This window comes from Rhinatrema bivittatum, chromosome 1, assembly GCF_901001135.1.
Source record: "Rhinatrema bivittatum chromosome 1, aRhiBiv1.1, whole genome shotgun sequence".
NCBI classification, from domain to species: Eukaryota; Metazoa; Chordata; class Amphibia; order Gymnophiona; family Rhinatrematidae; genus Rhinatrema; species Rhinatrema bivittatum.
Window position 1 is genome coordinate 720,920,454 of NC_042615.1, and position 22,471 is coordinate 720,942,924.

The 22,471-nt window shown below is 44.8% G+C and overlaps 1 protein-coding gene across 1 annotated transcript in view; it reads left to right on the plus strand.

Moving 5' to 3' along the window:
• Nucleotides 1-22,471, plus strand: part of MIER3 (MIER family member 3) — a 131,290-nt gene that overhangs the window by 81,517 nt on the left and 27,302 nt on the right. The window contains 2 exon segments of the mRNA XM_029576834.1: nucleotides 1,886-2,025; nucleotides 2,868-2,949. Of these exon segments, the coding sequence (XP_029432694.1) occupies nucleotides 1,886-2,025; nucleotides 2,868-2,949 (222 nt within the window).

The following is a 22,471-nucleotide window of genomic DNA, read 5'->3' on the forward strand; positions in this document are numbered from 1 at the left end:
CCACTAATACAATTTTTTAACCAACTATCCCATTTCTTTGGTATCTTTTGCCCCACAAACTAATTTTCATGGGTGGAAAAATACTGGGCACGTAATATTTGGCACCTGGTGTATGGGCCAGCCCCCTGTTGACAGGCTGCATTGAGGAGAAAACTGAGAATGAGGCTGAAGGAAGGAAAGAGGAAAAAACATTGAGAGCAAAAATAAAAACAAACTCCAAAATAAAATTAAACACACACAAAAATGAAGCAAAACAAACTCAAGAAATTACATATCTGAAAAAGATTTCCTTGGCTTCGTATTTTGTTTGGCACCTAATTTTTGAAATATTTTTCTATCTCTGTTTATGCTTTATACCACTAATGGGCTCAGAATCTGATTTTTATTTTTGTTTGTTTTGTTTTTAAACAACAGTATTACCAAAATTATTCTCAATAATTTAGTTGGAATTACTGTGATCCTCCTTTTATTTGAAGGAGAGATTGTTTAAAATGTTTTCCTAAGTCAAGTCAACAAGCCTGAATCTAAGTAAATCAGAGCATTGCTGTGTTGGCCTTGATGAAAATCCCATATGGGCATTGCACGATGAGTATAAAAAGTATGAATGTAGTACCAACAGCTGAAGACTGGGCTTGTGGCCATAACGTGTATATCACATATTCAAAAAGTGTTTTAAAAAAATGTAATAGGACAAAAACAATGAGTTGTGAATAAGGCCAACTGAAAAAATAACCGAGCCAAGAAACGGACAGACTGCCATATGCTTTCTAGTGCTGCTGTTATAACTGTATATAAAAGTAGTTCCAGGCAGGCCATCAGCCAAAAATTCAGATTTGGATTACAAAAACCATAAACTAATGGTGCATATATGGTGCATTGGTGCTGTAATACAATATTTCATGCCTGCTGGGTAGCATTACTGCTTGGCCAATATTTTTATATAGATGGTAACAGTAAATGATGGTAGATAAAAACCAAAATGGTCCATCCATTCTGCCCAGCAAGTTTCTTAGGGTAGTGACTGTTGTACCATGCCTATTACCCCATGCCTTCTATAAAGGGTAATAAGTACTGCTTTTTACAGGTTACCCTCATGCAGAAATGTTAACTTTAGGTGTAACACAGGTTACCCTATTTCTTTATTTCTATTCTCTAGCCACTAGGGATCCTCTGAGTTTGTCCCACACCCTTCTGAATTCCATTATCGTTTTTGTCTTTACTATGTCTTCTTGGGAGGGCATTCACCACCCTTTACATGAAGAAAGATTTTCTGATGTTACTGAGTCTGGAGTCAAAAGATAAACATTTTTGGAACTGGTTATTTCAGCCCTGTTAATTTTTGAAAGTAAAAAGTCCTGAACCAAGTTGGATTGAAGACCTATGTGTAAAGATACTCTTGAGTATTGGCCAGCAATAAATAGAAAAAATTTCCCATCCTATCCATTATTCAAGGCGACATACATAAAACACAACACAATTAGTTCAACATAAAAACAGCGACTGACTTCTAATGATAAAACAACAAAGAAATTAGCAAATGCCTGCAGAGTAGTCTCGAAAAAAGTTCGGTTTCTGAGGGGTATAATGGGAGATCAAGCCCAAAGTTCAAATATATGTTTGAAAAGATAAGCCTTTGGCTGTTTTCTGATTGTCTGTTGGAAAGTTTACATTCCTCAACCCGCATGCAGAGTGTTTTAGAAAGCAAGGTCTGCCACAGAGAAGACTCTCTCCTGGGTTTCCATTAAGTGGGCAAGTCATTTTGAGGGTCCTCTGCAGTGTGCTGACATGATTTGAAAAGTGTATGTTCTGGGAAATCCTTAGGTTGGAATTTTTCTGCCTTTCCATTGAATCTTACCTTTTAAGGTTCTTACTGTTTTTCTAATAGAATATGAGAATAGAGACCAATTACTTTGGAGTCCTGATGTACTTCCAGAGCAAAGAGTAAGGCAATTCCTACTTGAAACAGCTCCACGAAAGGTGGTTGATCGAACTTCTGAAGGAGTGAATACGAAGGACAATGAACAAGTAGGTTGTGTTTGTATCTTTGCTGTGAGGAGTCTCTGCCATTGCATGGGGGTAACAGCTGGTGGTCTAATTGATGGCATTCCTGTACTAGGTTCGGGAGGGAGTTGTGGTCCATTGCCCCCAGGGAAGGATTGCTGCTACAGTAGCGACTAGTCTAGGGTTTAAAAAAACATAAGCTGGTGAGGTGTTGTCAGGCTGTCCTGATGGTGTACCTGGATTTAAGTACCAGTTCAGGCTCCCCAGTTTGACTAGGGATGCTGCAGGGTCAGTATTTGCAGCCCAGGATCAGGGAAGTGATAGTACTGCACAATGGTGACATCTAGGGGTTTGTGATTGTAGTGCTTTAGAAGGAGCCCTGGTGCATAGTCCCTTGCTGATGACCATCCTTGCAATGACTGGGCTAGATGAACTGGGAGGGGATATGAAATAAGGGAGAAAATCCTCAGGTAGATGCAAATAAAGGCTCATGACCATATCCTAGGCCTGGTTCCGATTTAAGCTAGAAGCCCAAATGAGCAGGAGAAAAAGGCTGAAACTGAAAGTAAAAGATCTATTCCATGTAAATTTGAAATGGTTGTTTGTGAAGTAAGAGCGATTAAAAACTGTTCATGTTCCCAGCCTTTGTTACTATTCCAGCATATATAACCTTTTAGGTACCAACGTTCTACAAGTGGAACATTTTTTCATATACTTTTAATTACTTGCAAATTTTTTATACCATATTAATAACATATTTGGGTCTAGTTAACTAAGATATGTAAAAAGGGGCATCAGGAAATAATTCCTTCAATGAGCAGGATCTATGTGCTTTGGTTCTGTTAATCTGTTTTTGACCCTTACAGGCACTATATGAACTTCTGAAGTGTAACTATAATGTGAAGGAAGCAGCTGAGAGATACCGCTGCAACGGAAGGATGCCTCAAGGTAAGAAATGCATCTGGAAGAAAATAATTTTTGAAAATCAGAAAGATCTGCCACTTCCTGACTTTTTCTCAGTTGGCCTTATTTCTAAATCACCTTTATTTTTTGTTCCAGTATATTATATTCTCACTCTTGCTCTTATTTGTATTTAAAAAGAAATGTTTTTGTATACCATCTGTATGAAAATGGCTTAAATTTGAAAAATGCATTTCTGCTCCAAGATCCTAGTATGTAAAACTTTCAGAAGAAAATACCTCTTATTTCATTTCCTGCCATAAATCTGTGTGACCAGCTACTTTCAATATAGTCATGCCCACTGGATTTAAACATTCATTCCTTCCTTGATTCCTCTTGGGTATTTTTGTTATGCCCATGTTTTATATGTATTTGTTGTGATTCCACGTGATGAGGACTAATTTATTTAAGTTAATGGTTAAGACTATGTTAAATAGGAAGTTGTTTCAATGTATTAAAACACTAATATATCCCCAGGAATCAAACACAAATCTGAATGGAAGGGAGAAACCAAACGTTCCTTTTCATACCCCAGATCAGTCCCGACGCATGGGTTTTGCCTCTCTACCAACAGATAGAGACAGAGAAGAAAAGCTTTACTGACACTGCTATTTAACATAATGTGCCACTTGCATTTCCTCTGTATTTCTTTGTCTCCAGCAGATGACAGAGGTGCAAAACACTGCAGTCAGTTTGGAGATAAAGATCTACTTCCAGGAGTGCTAGGTCCTGATTTGGGCCTTCCCTCTAGTAGAGTGAGGACAAGCAGGGGGGTTGGTGGCCCCCTTTTTCTTTTTTCATGCTCTTGCCTTTACAGAGGAAATATTGATAGCCAGTGGTACTGGTTCCCTCAATTCCCTCTGCCTCACCTTGCTACCCCTGCATAGGAGCCTGACTGGATTCGTCAGATTTCAGAGACGTGATTTTTTTTTTTTTTAAATATGCTTATGCTATGATTCAAGTAAAAAAAAAAAAAGTGTCAAGTTTATTCAGGGCAGCCAGCGCTTGAGTTCCAGTGGAACCTGTAAAGGTGGGCCGGTATTCTCCCATGGTGTGAGGGGTGTGGACAGGACTGGGCTGGTGGGGGTCGGGAGATGGAAAACACCTACTGGTAGAGTTCTGCATGGCTATGAAACGCAGCGCTGGTGATTACCGCTGAAAGCGGGAGGAAAGGCCAGCAGGAATGGATCGGTGGAGAGTTATCCCGGCCTCCAGATTCAACTAACCATGTCGGGAGGCGAGGAGGGCTGGGTGGCAGTTTCTGTTTTGGTACCTGAAAGCCAGGGTTTGGATAAGTCCTCAGGGTCTCAATCAGTCCCGTGGTGGCTGAGCAGTGTGTGGGAATGATAGCCATTTTGAGCCTCCCCATATTCCTTAGAGAAGCTGAGGAGTCCGTCTCTGACTCGCCGATCCTGACCTCCAGTATGGAGGAGGTCTGCCGCAATAGGCTTCCTGTTGGGTGCATTCTCCCGCAATTCTGTGCTGTGAGAGAGTAGAAGAGACTGCAGCTGGGCTCCAATGTAAGGGCTGCCGGAAGACACTGGCAGAGTATGAATAGCAGCCATTTTACCTGCCTTCACGATCCGAGGAGTGGCTCCTTCGGGTGGCATGGAAAGCAGTGCCTCATTGCTGGGAGCAAAATAACAGAGCTGCAGGCCTCTGGGATCGGCGTTCTTTGTGAGGAAGCAGCGGGAATGGCCTCTGACGGTTTCCTTTATTTGTTTTCCTGTTGCTGTTCCTAAAAATAAAAATAAAAGCGGTGTGGTTTTTTTTTTTTGTAAATGTGGCACTCCTGGGGGCCAGAGGCAGGCACTGAGGGAGATGCTGGAACTAAAGGAACACCCTCCTGGGGTGGAGGAGGGTGCAGTCTATGGTTCTTCGATAGGGCATTCTGTCCCAAGCAGAGAAGACTAGGGGCAGATCCTAGTTCCAGCAACTCTTAGGCACAGAGGAAGAGTGCAGGAAGAATTCTTTGAGGAATTACCTGGGGACAGTGAATGGAGTTAAGGGCACTCCGGGGGAGTGTTAATCCCTGTAGCTGAAGGGTCTCTTATAGAGAGAGGTTTTGGGGCCAGAACAGGATCGGGAAGATAACATTTTTAAGGGGTTTAGGGGGCCTGCTCCATGGGATGGTTTATGTCTCGGTTGTTCCAGAAAAGGGCACCACTGACAATACAGTGAAGGTGCAGAGTCTGGGTCTCGAGGTGGTTGCCTCAGTTTTGAGGAGCACTAAGTCCATGATTCCCATTGTAGGTTTAATGGCTTTTAGAGTGCAGTTCATGACTCGAGCAAAGTTGCTCTGGGAAAAATGTTTTACCAGGTAGCCTTGACCTATTGGGCAGATGCCTTATATCACTGGCTTCACATAGCCACTGGTCGCAACAGTGATAGCTAGGCACCTGCTCTGATTGCCCAAATCAAGGCAATGCATATAGGTGGCAAGTATCGGCTGTAATGCCTCTCCTTTTTTCGAGCACTTTCTCTCTAATTGCCCTAAGGGAGCAATGTGTATAGGTGACGAGTGTCAGCTGTAATGCCTCACTTTTTCGAGTAGTGCTCCTTGGGGAAGATTGGATAGGTTGGCTCACTTGAGGGACCTTTTGTCTTCTGGATTGCTGGATGGTGAGCCTAAAGCAGGGCTTCCCAAACCTGTCCTGGGGGACCGCACAGCCAGTTGGGTTTTCAGGATATCCACAACGAATATGCATGAGATACATTTGCATACCATGAAGACTTGATATATGTAAATTTATCTCATGCATATTCGTTGTGGATATCCTGAAAACCCGACTGGCTTAAGGGGTCCCCAGGACAGGTTTGGGAAGCCCTGGCCTAAAGGTTTTGGCACATCAGCTCCCCCTGCGCCTACAGTGCTAAATAAGAGGTACTTAATTACACGCTGGATCAACCATGGCATCTGGAGGCAATAGTACAGGGACTCTCAGCAGAGCAGGGCGGAGGGCAGTATTCCCATCTATTTTCGGGTTCCAAAGAAGGGTGCCTGTCTGCCCATTCTAGATCTGAAAAATGAGAATGTGGCTCTGATTGTGCCACATTCTAAATGAAGACCCTATGCTTGGTGATTGCAGCCATCTGCACAGAAAAGTTCCTGGCTTCTTTGGATCTCCATGTTTCCTTTTGGCAGAGCAACAAACATTTTTGCTTCATGGTGTAGGGAGAGCAACTTCAGGTTCGTGTGCTCCTGTTTAGGCTAGCGAAGGCACCTCGGTCATTTATCAAGGTGATGGTGGTAGCGGCCGCACTATGAAAGGAGGGCATTTTAGTACATTCATTTCTGGCTCGTTTAGTCAAAGTTAAATGCCCCATATCAGTGGCCATTCAATAGCTCATACAGAGGTTATAGGCCCTGGGCTGGATAGTCAACTGGGTTCCCACCCAGGAGACTGCTGCGATACCGGACTAGGCAAAGTGCTCACAGAGGTGGTAAAGTTGCAGGTGCAGGGTTGCTGGTGGTTATGGATTTTGGTACCCGGGATCTGGGTGTGTTGTGTCTTAAGTTCTATAGCGGCTTAAGTTCTATAGCGGCTATGCTAGATCTAGTTCCCTTCACATGCACGTATATGCAGACATTTTAGAGGGTACTTCTGTCCCGATGGAACCCTCAGTTGGAGAAGTTCCCATTTCAGCTGCCACTGCCAGGGGGAGGGGGGGTGGATTCTAGATCCGGTCTCCCCTGGTGGTTTTCTCAGGCCAATTTGGAGCTGGGCATGCAGTTGAAGATCCTGGATTGGGCAGTAGATACCAGTCAAAGGCTGGGGCGCCATTTGCCAGGGGCTAGCAGCACAAGGTTGGATCCTTGTCAGCTTACTTTCTTGCAGGCCGATACAGTAAGGAGCGGTAGGAAGAGCTGTGTTAGGGCCGGGCGCACCCGCGTTTGCTGCACGCACAGTCCGGCTCACCTTCCGCTCGATACTGTATTAAAATCGCATGCAAATGCAATACAGTATCCTGGGTGTGCTGGTACCTGTTGGGATCCACCAGGAAGTGGATCCCAACTTTAACCAAAGAAAACCTAAAATCCCCTCCTCCCGAAGCGACTCGACATGTAAAACCTAAAACCCCCTCCTCCCGAAGCGACTCGACATGTAAAATATGTGAATAAGTGTAACCAACTTACTTTTTGTTTCTTTTTCAGCCCTTTCAGCCTTCTCTGCCATCCTCCGGCGGGGGCAGCCGGCGGCGAAAACGGCTTCCAGTGGCCCCCGCCGGCGAAGACGGATGAACGCACGCCCGTAGTGCATGGGTGCTCAAGCCAACGAAAGCACATGGACGGGCGTGCATGATGTCACGTACGTCACGCACACCCATCCATGTGCTTTCGTTGGCTTGAGCGCCCATGCACTACGGGCGTGCGTTCATCCATCTTCGCCGGAGGGGGCCACTGGAAGCCGTTTTCGCCGCCGGCTGCCCCCGCCGGAGGACGGCAGAGAAGGCTGAAAGGGCTGAAAAAGTAACAAAAAGTAAGTTGGTTACACTTATTCACATATTTTACATGTCCAATCGCTTCGGGAGGAGGGGTTTTTAGGTTTTCTTTTGGGGGAAAGTTTGCCGTCCACCCTTACCCCTGCCTCTAACGCAGGGGTAGGGGTAGGCGGTAAATTAGCAGGTTAAACGCACGGCTAAACTGCAGGTTAAAAAGGCGATAGTCGGGGCACGCGTTACTGAATGGGGGGGAATAGCTAATCCGATCGTTTATATCTCATATACATGCCGCGGGCGGAAGGGGTTACTTGTTGATTTAAAGAGGTGGTAAGAATGGGTTAAAGGGGATAGTGGATCGCGGGTTGGACTAACGCGGCCAATTTGTGAGTAGAAGGCAGGTTAGAAGCAGGGTAACCGTGGCCGCACATTACTGTATCGACCTGTTAGTGATAGGTTCGTTCAATCTGGCCCTCCTGTATTAGATCCATCTTAGTAGTATTCTAGTTATGCCAACAGTTCTAAATTATTTTAGGGTCAGCAAGAACTGGAGATAATTTCCTTCTGTTTATTTTCTCTTTGGGTTGTGGTATTGGATTTCCTCTGTTGAAGACTGGAAAGAATTGATAGAGTATATTTAATTCTTCTTTTTGTTTATTTTTCATTGTTTTTCCTTTCAATTCTGGATTTCTATTTCAAGTTATTGGTCTTGATTGATGTAAATATTGAAATACATAAATAAAGATAAAAAAATAGAAATACAAATAAACCTACTTTAAGATGTCTGCATGCAAATGCCAGAAATATGAGAAATAAGACTGGAGAGGTAGAATGTATGACACTAAAGGAAGATACAAGTATTTCAGAGACCTAGTAGAAAGAGGATAACCAGTGGAATTCTGTGATACTAGGAAACAAATTGATATAATAGGGCACATATAAATGGAGGGGTGGCATCATAGTGGATAATACATTGAAATCGTCAGCTAAGTGTGCTGTCGCAGTCAAAAAAGCAAAGGTAGGAATTATTTGGAGGGGAATGGTGAATAAAATGGAAAATGTTATAATGCTTCTGTATTGCTCTATGGTGAGACCGCACCTTGAGTACTGTGTACAATTCTGGTGGTCACATCTCAAAAAAAGATATAGTTGCACTGGAGAAGGTACAGAGAAGGGTGACCAAAATGAGGAAAAGCTAAAGAGGTTAGGGCTGTTCAGCTTGGAGAAGAGATGGCTGAAGGGGTTATATGATAGAGGTCTTTAAAATCATGAGAAATCTAGAATGGGGAGATGTGAATCGGTTATTTTACTCTTTTGGGTAATAGAAGGACTAGGGGGCACTCCATGAAGTTAGCATGTAACGTATTTAAAAATCAGCAAAAAATATTTTTCACTCAACTCACAATTAAGCTCTGGAATCTGTTGCCAGAGGATGTGGTTAGTGCAGTTAGTGTAGCTGGGTTTAAAAAGGTTTGGTTAGGTTCTTGGTGGAGAGGTCCATTGACTGCCATTGATCAGGTTGACTTGGGGAATAGCCACTGCTATTGCTGGCAGCGGTAGCATGGGATCCACTTAGTATTTGGGTACTTGCTGGGTACTTGTAGCTTGGATTAGCCACTGTTGGAACAGGATGCTGGGCTTGATGGACCCTTGGTCTGACCCAGTATGGCAATTTCTTATGTTCTTAAGGAGGATTAGTGATTACCACTGGTTTGGAGACTAGGGAGGTTCAGAAGGTGCTGCTTTCTTTTCTTCCACAGTTGCACGATCGAGCAGTATGAGTTCTGTTGGGCAATGCAATGACTGTAGCTTATGTCGACTGCTAAGAGGGGACGAGGAGTCTCGTTGTTTCTCGAGGCCCAGGATGCTTTCCTCTGGGTACCGCAATATCTGGTAGCTGTGGCAGCATCTCCTGTCACTGGGCTGGACAGCGTTCAGGGGGGCTTTCTAAGCCAGCAGGTACTGGACCCTGGAGAATGAGAGCGGGTGGAAGAGACATGGGTTCTCATTCGCTCCAGATGGGGCATTCCTCAGCTGGACTTGACGGCATCAAAGAAGAACGCCAAAGTGCACCACTTCTTCAGTCACAGGCAGGAGGTCACTGCAGATGGCCTCAAAGTTTTCGTGCTCCAGGGCCGTCTGGGAGTTGGTTGTACATCTTTTCTTCTTGACCTCTAATAGGATGGGTGCTAAGGCATATATCGGAGCTTACCCTGGGAGAGTGATTGTTGTGGCTCCAGAATGTCAGAGTTGCCTGAGGTTTGTAGACTTGGTAGCTCGGGCAGCAGATGGTTCCCTAAGGCTCAAGAATTTTCCCAAGTTACTTCATCAAGGTTCCATGTTTTTGGAGCAGGTGACTCACTTTTGTCTCATGGCCTGACTTTGGCAGGAATTGTATGCAATTGAGAGGCTATTTGGATTGAGACTATTTGGAGGAAGTCAGTTCTACCTTGTTACAGGCTAAGAGACCTTTCACTTCATTGGCTTACATCAGGATGTGGAGAGTATTTGTGACATAATACCTTGGAGAGGGTGTTGCACCTCTTCAAGTGTCTGTAGCTCACGTTCTGGCGATTTTGCAGAACATTCTGGTGAAAAGGCTTACAGTCAATTCTCTTAAGGGTCTGGGTTGCAGCCTTGGACTGTTTGAGAGGTAAGGGGCATGGAATATCCCTGACTTTGCAGCTGGATGTGGTCCATTTTTTCTTAGAGTGGTGGAGCATGTGTGACCTCTGGTGAGGTGATTATTCCCCTTGGACCTGAGTTTGATTTGCAGGTTCCCTGTGGCTCTCCGTTTGAGCCACTGAGAAAGGTGACATGAAATTACTTTACACTAGTCTTTCTTTTGGTCATCTGTTTGGCAAGGAGGATTCCAGAGATTCAAGTGTTGTCTTGTAGGACTTTTTTCCTTTCACTTTAGTTTTTGGAGCATTGGGTCTCTTGGCACATTGTGCTCTTCTTTTTTACCGAAGGTAGTTATCCGTCTTTCACCTCAGTCAGGCGGTGAACCTCCCCTCTTTTTGGAATCTGGGTCTTCTGTTCCATGTGCGAAGGAACTTCACTTATTGGATGTCAGTCAGGTCTTATTGCATTATTTGACTGTCCCCAACAGTCTTCGGAGGTCCAATCACATTTTTAGTTTTTGTTTAGTGAACTGATTGAAGGGATTGAAGCCTCCATAGCACGATGGCTAAAAGTGACCATGGTGTTGGACACCCTTTGCTAACATAATTCAATTCCCAAGGGGCTTCAGGCCTATTCTACTAGGGCACAGTTGGCGGCCTGGGCTGAGTGGTGGTTCATGTGCCCACAGGAGATCTGTTGTGTGGTGACCTGGTCTTCTCTATGCACTTTCATAAGGCACTCCCGACTAGATGTTCAGACGCCGAAAACAGCTGATATTGGGGAGAGTGTACTGTGAGTGGGTCTTTGATTCCCACCCAGTTTAGGGGAGCTTGGGTACATCTCATGCGTCTGGATCGATCTGGGATATGAACAGCAAAAGAAAATTGGTTCTTACCTGCTAATTTTCATTCCTGAAATACTACAGATAAGTCCAGAGTCCCGCCTTCTCGGGAAAGACAACTCTGCTGTATGTAGATAGAGGTTGTTTTTAGGTTTGGGAGTTTTCAAACTCCTCTATGGATGCATGACCTCCAGTTTGGGGGGGAGGCTCAACCTCCCCTGTTTGCTTTGGGGGGGGGGGGCAAAGTTATTTATGCTTTAACCTCATCTAGGCTTGGGTACAGATCATACTCGGGGGCTGCAAGTGGCACACTATGTTAAGTAGCAGTGTCAGTAAAGCTTTTCTTCCCTGTCTCCACCTGCTGGTAGGGAGGCAAACTCCATGCATGTGGACTGATCTCTGGTATTCAAGGATCAAAAATTGGCAGGTAAAAACCAATTTTCCTGTTTTGATTGGACTGCCAGCTGAAATAACTTTTTTTTTTCTTTTGTTGATTTATTCAATTGTTATTCTCTAGCCTGAACTTGTTTCTCAAGTATATTTTCTTTCAGTGATATTCATAAGAAAAACCATTCAAAGGTAGAAAGATGATAATAGCAAACGTATGATCTATTTTTCTGGATTACAATTAATACATATGTTGAAATCTAGAGACTTTCATAACAATTTCATAAAAATCATCAATCACTGGATCTTGTGTAGGCTCTAATCATAGGTCTAAAATCACTCAATATTTTTGTTTTAACGTGCAGATAATTTGTCCTGATTTTATTTTTTCTTTAAAGAATGTGATGTCCAGTGCCCGATGCAGATCAGCAGCATTTCAAGATTAAAGCCTCTTCTCTGCCTCAGGAGAAATCATCTCTGCCTTGCATCCAATCCTTCTTTGTAAAATAAAAAAACATTGAATAATTCAAATTCTCCAATCAAATTGCACATATATGCATTATTACATAAATTACACAGCCTCAAACCAATCAATAACTTCATTAAGTCCCTCAGGAGCTGACATATGCAGAGTGAATATCCGAAATGATTCACTCTTGTTTAATTTCAACCCTATTGCCACCTCTGATATCTTCAGGAATAACTTCTATGACAATCCATCTTAATTGATCAAGTGTATGTATGTACTGAATAGAATGTTCCGATACTATTGTTCTCACTTTGGGTAGATTTTAAAAGGTTGCGCGCAGGTGTACATGTGCACGTGCTACCCGGCGCACACACGTGTATGCCCGATTTTATAACATGCGCGCACAGGCACGCGCATGTTATAAAATCCTGGGTTGGTGCGCACAAGGGGGTGCACAATTGTGCACCTTGCGCACGCCAAGCCGCGCTGCCTTCCCCCATTCCCTCCCCCCCCTACCTTTTCCTTTTTTTCGGTTCTGTTTCACTTCATCCCTGGGGCTGAAGTAAGTTGCGTACGCTGGTAGTCAGCTGGTGTGCGATCCCAAGCACAGCGGCAAATGGCCGCTGTGCCTGGAGCCTCTGGCCCCGCCCCTTTTTGCAAGCCCCAGGACTTACACGAGTCCCGGGGCTTTATGCACGTTGCCGGGCCTTTTTAAAATCCGGCTCTTTGTGTTTCATTCTCCCAATATAAACTTTTGGGCAAGACCAAACTTTAGCACAAATCACAAAAGTAGAGACACAATTGGAATCATACTGCCACACGATTCGGTACTGCATAATAGGATGTATCTGCACTTCTGTGGTTGATATTTCACGTAGATAACACTTTCCACATTTATTATGTTGTCCATTGCTCCTCCTTATTGACATTTGATCTTGCAACATAGAATGTACCACAAAATCTTTAATGTTGGGGCCCTGGGAATATGCAAACATGGGAAGTACGTTGTTAAAACATGCCAGTGCTCTGCTGAGACAGGCGAGGATTTAGTCTCAAAACGCTGATCAGCAAAGGGCATTGGACTAATAATAATATTTTAAAGACAAGTTGTATTGTGATTTTTTTATTTTACCTGCACATAAAAAAATAAAAATATTAAGTGATTTGAGACGTATGATTAGAAAATACGCCAGATATCAGAGTTAAGTGATTGATGATTTTGGCAAAATTGCAATGAAGGCTTTTACATTTAAGAAAAAAAGTTGCCACACTGGGTCAGACCAAGGGTCCATCAAGCCCAGCATCCTGTTTCCAACAGTGGCCAATCCAGGTTACAAGTACATGGCAAGTACCCACAACATTAAGTAGATCCCATGCTTCTAATGCTAGTAATAGCAATGGCTATTCCTTAAGTTAACTTGATTAATAGCACTTAATGGACACTTCCTCCCAAAACTTATCCAACCCTTTTTTAAACCCAAGTACACTAACTGCCCTAACCACATCCTCTGGTAACAAATTCCAGAGTTTACTTGTGCAGAGTGAGAGAGAATTTTCTCCAATTAGTTTTAAATGTGCTATTTGCTAACTTCATGGAGTGTCCTTAGTCCTGTTATCTGAAAAAGTAAATAACAGATTCACATTTACCCATTTGAGGCTTCTCATGATTTTATAGACTTTTATCGTATCCCCCTCAGCCGTCTCTTATCCAAGCTGAACAGCCATAACCTCTTTAGCCTTTCCTCATAGGGGAGCCATTCCATCCCCTTTATCCTTTTGGTTATTCTTCTCTCTACCTTTTCTAGTGCAACTATATTTTTTGAGATGCGGTGACCAGAATTGTACACAGTATTCAAGGTACGGTCTCACCATGGAGCGATGCAGAGGTATTAAGAAATTTTCTGCTTTATTCACCATTCCCTGCCGCAGAACACTGAGCTGAATATTTCAATGTATTTTCTACTATGACACCTAGATCTTTTTCCTGGTGGTAGCTCCTGATATGGAACCTAACATCGCGTAACTATAGCATGGGTTATTTTTCCCGATTATGCATCATCTTGCACTTGTCCACATTAAATTTAATCTGCCATTTGGATGCCCAATATTCCAGTTTCTCAAGATCCTCCTGCAATTTATCACAATCTGAATAATTTTGTATCATCTGCAAATTTTGATGACCTCACTCATCATATTCCCAGTACAGATCCCCGAGGCACTCCACTGTTTACCCTTTTCCACTGAGAAAATTGACCATTTAATCTTACTCTCTGTTTCCTGTCTTTTAACAAGTTTTTAATCCACGAAAGGACATCGCCTCCCATCCTATGACTTTTTAGTTTTCTTAGAAGCCTCTCATAAGGGACTTTGTCAAATGCCTTCTGAAAATTCATATACACTACATCTACCGGTTCTCCTTTATCCATATATTTATTAACCCCGTGAACAAAAAATGAAGATGATTTGTGAGGCAAGACTTCCTTTAAATTATATCTTTCTATATGCTCTGTGATTTTGATCTTTCTCACAGGACAAGCAGGATGGTAGTCCTCACATATGGGTGAAATCACAGGATGGAGTCCAGTCACGGAACACTTTTGTCAAAGTTTCTAGAACTTTGACTGGCACCTTCTGGGCATGCCCAGCATGGCACTAAACCTGCAGCCAGCAGTCTTCTTTTTTCTGCGCAGCAGTAGCCACACAAGTTAAGGAGCTCCACAGAGATTCCTGACGAATTTTCCTCACGGAATTACTAAAAACTTTCATGCCCCACAGGGGGTCCCTCCTTCAAATTTTTGTCTTCGCGGTACTCTGGTAAGTTTTTTACCCGTTTTCGGTTGACTCCTGTCGAGTTTGGCCCTCGCGGCCTACTGGCCGTCGACCATACCGCAGCTCAATTTTTTTTCCAAGGCCATGGCGTCGGGGGTTCCGTCAGTGCCCGGACTGTACTCGCAACATGTCCATAACAGACCCTCATAAAGTCTGTGTAATGTGTCTTAGGTGCGAGCATGATGTCTTGACCTGCACCAAATGTGCCTTAATGATACCAAAAGGTCGCAAGGCCAGAATGGAGAAAATGGAACTTCTCTTCTGTTCTCAAACCCCGACGCCATCTGTGACATTGACGTCGTCTGAACCGGCACCATCCACTTCGCGCCAGTATCAGCCACCGGCTGGTGACCGCCCAGCGTCGACGACTTCTCGGCCTTTGACTACCTCTACTCCCCCTTAGGACCGAGGGGATCGTAGAGAGAAACATCGACACCAGAAGTCTCGGACCATCGAGGAAGGAAAATCGACCTCGCCATCGTCCGAGCCGCCATCGAAAAAACCCCGTCCAGAAAAGGCAACGACCCTTTCTGCGACTGGGTCACCGTGGCAACCCTCACCCGGATGGGTATTGGGAGCCGTGACTCCGCCTTTAACGGTGGTCCCTCCGGCTATGCCTCTGCCTCCTTCTTCCCTTCTGGAGCCGAGGCTGCTTGCTCTAGGTCTCCGTGAAGAACTGGACTGGATGGTCCAGGAGGCCATCGATAAGGCGATGCACAGACTCCAAGTTCCCCAGGCGCCAATATTGGTGCCGGCCGCAGAACCGACCATCAATCTCATTCTGGCAGCATTGGCACCGCTGCTCTTGAAGATGGATGCACTTATAGCCGCTTTTCCACCGATGGATCCTGGGTCACCGATGGCTCCGGTGCCTTCCCCGCTTACCCTGTCATCGGGTGGAGAAACACTGTTCCACATTCCTCCATCGGGAGTTTTGCTGATGCCTCAACCATCGATGCCGATGTGTCCATCGGCGCCACCGATCCATCCATCGATGCCCTTGATGCCTTCATCTGTGCCTCCAGTTCTTCCTCTATACCTTCAGAGCCTAGACCAGGACCTTCAGTAATTCCATCGTCCCGTCCTCGGGTTCCTAGGAGGACAGGTGCTGATCCCTATGATACCTGGACTGATGATTCATCTCCAGACACTGATGACTTGCCATCGCCACCTTCTCCTACTGAAAGCAGGAAGTGTTCTCCTCCAGAGGACCTATCCTTCATAAATTTTGTGAAGGAAATGTCTAAATTGGTTTCCTTCCAATTGCAGACTGAATAAGATGACAGGCATCAAATGATGGAGCTGTTACAATTCCTGGATGCTCCCAAGGAAGTAATCTCCATCCCTATTCACCAGGTTCTTTTGATTCTCCTCAAAAAGAACTGGGAACACCCTGGTTCTGTTGCTCCAGTCAACAGAAAAGTTGATACCACTTATTTGGTCCAGTCAGCCCCAGGATTCCAGAAACCTCAGCTGGATCACCAATCTGTGGGTGTAGAATCTGCCCAAAAGAGGGCAAAAAGATTAAAACCCCACTCTTCCTTTCTCCCAGGTAAGGAACAGAAATTCCTGGATGCCATTGGCCGGCATGTCTTCCAGGGATCAATGGATCGCCTCTTACCAGCTGTATTTGACCCAGTACAACAGGGTCTTATTCAAGCAGATGCAGGACTTTGCAGAGTCCCTGCCTCAGCAGGGACTCTGCAAAGTCCCTGCCTCAGCAGGGACTCTGCAGAGTCTCTGCAGAGTCCCAACCACCTCAACCCCACCCCCTCCCACTTCCCTATTCCCCATTCCTCCCACCATCCCCTCCTCCTCCTCCCAACCCATCAACCCCATCCTCCCCCTACCCCCCCATATCCGCCTACTTACCTGCCACCTTGTGAATAATTAGAGAACCTATTTTCCTTCAACCTCCTTAAGAGTCACCTCTCCTTACCCGCCCTCTTCCCTATCACCTTGTGAATAGTTAAAGAACCTTTTCTCCTCTACTCTCCTCAAGAGTCTTCATCTGAATAATGAACAGAAATTCAACTTGTGAATAGTTAAAGAACCTTTTTTTTTTCTAATGTTTATCTATCCTTATCTATTCTAAATTTTTGTAAAGCCTGTTGCTACGTTACGTTACACTGTGAACCGAGGTGATGTTTTTAACGTGCCCCGGTATATAAAAAAATTCTTAAATAAATAAAAAAATAAAATAAATCAGCAATTCCAGGAACAGCTTCAAATCCTGGTACACAAGGGTTTTGAGGCAGGGAAGCATGAAATAAGATCCGCTTATGATATCTTCAACACCGCTTCCAGGGTATCTGCAACTGCTATTTCGGCAAGAAGATGGGCCTGGCTTAAGTCTTAGGAGTTGCGCCCTGAGGTACAAGACAGATTATCTGATCTGCCTTGCATAGGAGACAATCTTTTTGGTGAACAGATTCAGCGGATGGTGGCGGAACTCAAGGAGTATCATGAGACCCTTCGCCAGCTCTCTCTGATGCCCTCTGAGTATTCCTCCAAACAGCCATTCAGGAAGGATACTAAAAAGTCATTCTTCTGTCCAAAGAAATACTATCCACCACCGTGTAGAACTCGTTCCACGAGACCTTTCCAAAAGGCCCAGTCTCGTCAACCTCGTAAACAAAAGCCACAAGCAGCTCCTCAGCCGGGCCCTGCTTCCGGCTTTTGACTCCTGCATAGAGAGCAGCAGCCAGTTTCCACTGCCTCAGATACCAGTGGGAGGTCGATTGTGCCATTTCAACAACAGGTGGCACACAATCACCTCCTTGCCATAATCTGTCAGGGTTATCACCTGAACTTTGTCTCCATCCCACCGGACTCCCCATCTCTACTGACATGGAGAACATCCGACCACTCACTACTCCTGGAGCAGGAGGTCTCCCTCCTCCTCCAGTCTAGAGCAATAGAGCCAGTGCCCTACTCCCAACAAGGCCTAGGATTCTATTCCTGGTACTTTCTAATCCCCAAAAAATCAGGCGGCGTTCGTCCAATTCTGGACCTACATGCCCTCAACAAGTACCTCCACCGAGAAAAGTTCAAGATGGTAACCTTGGGTTCCCTCCTTCCTCTTCTGCAAAAAGGAGACTGGCTCTGCTCTCTCGATCTCCAAGATGCGTACACACACATTGCGATAACTCCATCTCATTGCAGGTTCCTGAGATTTCTGGTAGGCCCTAAGCATTATCAGTACTGAGTGCTACCATTCGGCCTGGCATCTGCATCACGAGTCTTCACCAAGTGCCTCGTAGTAGTAACAGCCTTCCTCAGGACTCAGTGTTCACCTCTACCCCTATCTGAGACGATTGGCTGATCAGGGCTCCCACTCAGCAAGCTGCTCTGTCGTCCCTACATGTTACTTTACACACTCTGATTTTGCTAGGATTTCTCGTCAACTACGCGAAATCTCAAACTTTATCATTCATAGGGGCAGACTGGGACACATTGCAGGCAAAGGCATTTCTGCCTCGACAGTGAGCTCTCACTCTCATCTCTCTCGCACACCAGCTACAGTCTCAGCACCGCAAGACTGCATGCCACTTCCTCATCCTGCTGGGACACATGGCGTCCTCAGTACAGGTTACCCCAATGGCCCGCTTGGCCATGAGAGTCATGCAGTGGACTCTAAGGTCACAATGGACTCAGTCCGCCCAACCTCTATCAACCACTGTCCACATCACTGACTCACTTCGTCAGTCTGTAGCTTGGTGGCAAAATCAGATCAATCTCTTCCAAGGCCTGCCCTTCCAGGCTCCAGACCCTCAAATAATTCTCACCACCGATGCTTCCAACCTCGGCTGGGGAGCCCATGTCGCCGATTTGCAGACGCAAGGAACTTGGTCTCCAGAGGAAGCCAAACACCAAATCAATTTCAGGATCACATTTCCAATCAGGTCAACCTGATTCAGATGGACAACCAGGTGGCCATGTGGTACATCAACAAACAGGGAGGGACGGGCTCCTACCTACTGTGTCAGGAAGCTGCACAGATATGGGCAGAGGCCTTCTCCCATTCGATGTACCTCAGGGCCACCTACTTGCCGGGAGTGGACAATGTGTTGGCAGACAAGCTAAGTTGCGCTTTCCATCCGCACGAGTGGTCCCTCAACCCCACAGTAGCGGACTCAATATTCCAACGTTGGGGTTATCCTTACATAGACCTCTTTGCATCACCTCAAAACCGCAAAGTAGAGAACATTTGCTATCTCACTCGCAGCCAACACTCTCAGCCAAGAGATGTGTTCTCCCTCGCATGGGCAACCGGTCTCCTATATGCATTCCCTCCACTTCCACTTCTATCAAAGACTCTCGTGAAGTTAAGTCAGGACAAGGGATGCATGATCCTGATAGCACCTCACTGGCCTCGCCGAGTGTGGTTTCCAATACTTCAGGATCTCTCCATTCGCAGGCACATTCCCTTGGGAAAGGACCCGCTTCTGATCACTCAGAACGACGGGTGCCTACGCCACCCCAATCTTCAAGCTTTCTCCCTGATGGCCTGGATGTTGAAAGGTTAATTCTTCAGCCACTTAACCTTTCGGAGCCAGTTTCCCGTGTCCTGATTGCTTCACGGAAGCCTTCCATGAGAAAGTCTTATCTCTACAAATGGAACAGGTTTAAGTCATGGTGTTCTTCTCAATCCCTTGATCCCTTTACCTGTTCCACCACGAAGTTTCTAGACTATGGCACTTGTCAGAATCAGGTTTAAAAACTTCCTCCATCAGAATACATGTCAGTGCGGTGGCCGCCTTCCATAAAGGTGTCGGGGACGTTCCTATTTCGGAACAACCCCTTGTAACACGTTTTCTGAAAGGCTTGCTTCACCTCAAGCCTCCACTGCGTCCTCCGGCCCCTTCTTGGGACCTCAGTCTGGTTTTGGGTCGGCTCATGAAACCACTATTCGAGCCTCTCCAATCCTGTGATCTTCGCTTTCTCACATGGAAAGTGATTTTTCTTTTGGCAATAACATCTGCTCGCAGAGTTAGTGAGTTACAGGCCCTAGTTACCTATCCGCCTTACACTAAACTTCTGCAGGACCGGGCAGTACTCCGTACTCACCCTAAGTTCTTACCTGAGGTAGTATCGGAGTTTCACATTAATCAATCCATTATACTACCTACCTTCTTTCCCAGGCCCCACTCCAATCCAGGAGAACAGGCTCTGCATACTCTTGACTGTAAACGGGCTCTAGCATTCTATATAGACCGTACAGCTGCCCACAGGAAAAGCACTCAATTGTTTGTCTCTTTCCATTCCATCAAATTGGGGCAGCCTGTGGGTAAGCAGACTATCTCCTCCTGGTTAGCGGACTGCATATCTTTTTGCTGTCAGCAAGCAGGCATTCCGTTTCAAGACCGTGTTAAAGCACACTCTCTAAGGGCCATGGCGGCTTCAGTAGCACACTTACGCTCGATGCCGCTTCCTGACATTTGCAGGGCTGCTACCTGGAGTTCTCTCCATACCTTTACAGCCCATTATGCCGGAAGACAAGATTCCATCTTCGGCCAGTCTGTCTTGCGCAACCTTTTCGCAACTTGATCTACCAACATTCTTCCACCTGCCCGTTAGGGTTCAGGATGCCCTCTACCAAATTTCTCCCGTCCTTGTGTCTTTTGCACATCTTGGGTACATTTGGTGCATTTCTCGGACATCCTCAGCTTGGTACTGACCCATATGCGAGGACTACCATCCTGCTTGTCCTGTGAGAAAGCAAATGCTGCTTATCTGTAACAGGTGTTCTCAGAGGACAGCAGGATGTTAGTCCCTCATGAAACCCGCCCGCCACCCCCGCAGTGTTGGATTCGTTACGTTTTCTTATTTTATTTTTTTGGCACTTCCTGTAGCTTTAAACAAGACTGAAGGGGGACCCCTGCTGGCTGCAGGTTTAGTGCCATGCTGGGCATGCCCAGTAGGTGCCAGTCAAAGTTCTAGAAACTTTGACAAAAGTGTTCTGTGATTGGGCTCCATCCTGTGATGTTACCCATGTGTGAGGATGAACATCCTGCTGTCCTGTGAGAACACCTGTTACAGGTAAGCAACATTTGATTTATAATAGTTTCCACTATTTTTCCCAGCACTGAAGTTAGACTCACCGGTCTATAGTTTCCCAGATCACCCCTGGAGCCCTTTTTAATTATTGGGGTTACACTGGCCACTCTCCATTCTTCATGTACAATGGATTTTAGTGATAGGTTACAAATTTTAACTAATAGATCTGAAATCTCATTTTTTAGTTCCTTCAGAACCCTGGGATTCATACCATCCGGTCCAGGTGGTTTACTACTCTTTAGTTTTGTCAATCTGGCCTACTTCATCTTCCAGGTTCACAGTGATTTGGTTCAGTTCATCTGACTCATCCCCCTTGAAAACCATCTCCAGAATCAGTATCTCCCCAGCATCCTAATTAGTTTATACAGAAGCAAAAAATTAATTTAGTCTTTCTGCAATGGCCTTATCTTCCCTAAGAGCCCCTTTAACCCTTCTGACATCTAAGGGTCCAACAGACTCCATTGCAGTTTTCCTGCTTCAGATATATTTTAAAAGTTTTTATTATGAGATTTTGCTTCTACAGCCAACTTCTTTTCAAATTCTCTCTTAGCCTGTCTTATCAATGTTTTATTCTTAACTTGACAATTCTTATGCTTTTTCCTATTTTCTTCAGATGTATTCTTCTTCCAGTTTTTGAAGGAAGTTTTTTGGCTGAAATAGCCTCTTTCGCCTCATCTTTTTACCATGCTGGTAATCGTTTTGTCTTCCTTCCACCTTTCTTAATGCGTGGGAATATGTCTAGACTGCACTTTTAAGATGGTATTTTTAAACAGTGTCCACACCTGTTATACACTTTTAACCTTTGCAGCTGCACCTTTCAGTTTTTTTTCTGTTTTCCTCATTTTAACAGTTTCCCTTTTGAAAATTTAGTGTTAAAGCTGTAGATTTACATATTGTCCCCCTTCCAGTCATTGGAGCTAATTTGATCATGTTATGATCACTGTTGCCAAATTGCCCCACCACCATTAACTTCTCTCACTAAATCCTGCGTTCCACTAAGGATTAGATCTAAAATAGGTCCCTCTTTCTCATCTTTTCCTGAACCAATTGCTCCATGAAGCAGTTGTTTATTCCATCCAGTAAGTTTGTTTCTGGCATGTCCTGATGTTACATTTACCTAGTCAGTATTGGGGTAATTGAAATCTCAAAAGAAAACGTTGTATCACATTTTTGTTTTTTTGTAGGTGCTATCAATCTTTGTCTTTTGAAACTCAGTATTCACACACACCTCTCATTCATGAATTAGGGACCTTCATAACACCCTCGGTGCTGCAAGTATGCACTTGTGTTTTTGCACCTGTGTGGATCCTTTTTAATCATAGGTCCAATAGTCCACTATTTGCACAGAGATTTTTAACTTTTTTGCATTTTTGCTTTTTTTCTTTAAAACACAGAATGTTACTTCCCTTTTATTCTTTGTCTGAGTCAGAGGTTTGATGCGTGCGTTTCGCGAGCCGCTGCTTCAGGGACGTCTCGTGCTGACTCACACCGCCCGGCGCACTTTCGATATTTCACAAAGTGCTGCTGTGGGAAGAACTTTAAGTACTTTGTTTGTGGTAGTTTTACAAGGGTCCCTCAAAGTATTTCAGACCTATCTCCATTTTCAGTCTCGGCATGTAAGCCTGCATATTTGCAGCACCGTGGGTGTTATGAAGATCCCTAATTCATGAATGAGAGGTGTGTGTGAATACTGAGTTTCAAAAGACAAAGAAATGTGATACGTTTTCTTTTGAGGTTACTTAATCGTTGTTCAGTGGACAAAGAGATACGTCTTTCATTGGTAATGAAATCTCCCATTATTACTGCACTGCCAAATTGCCAAATGGGATAGCTTCCCTGATTTCTCTAATCATTTTTGC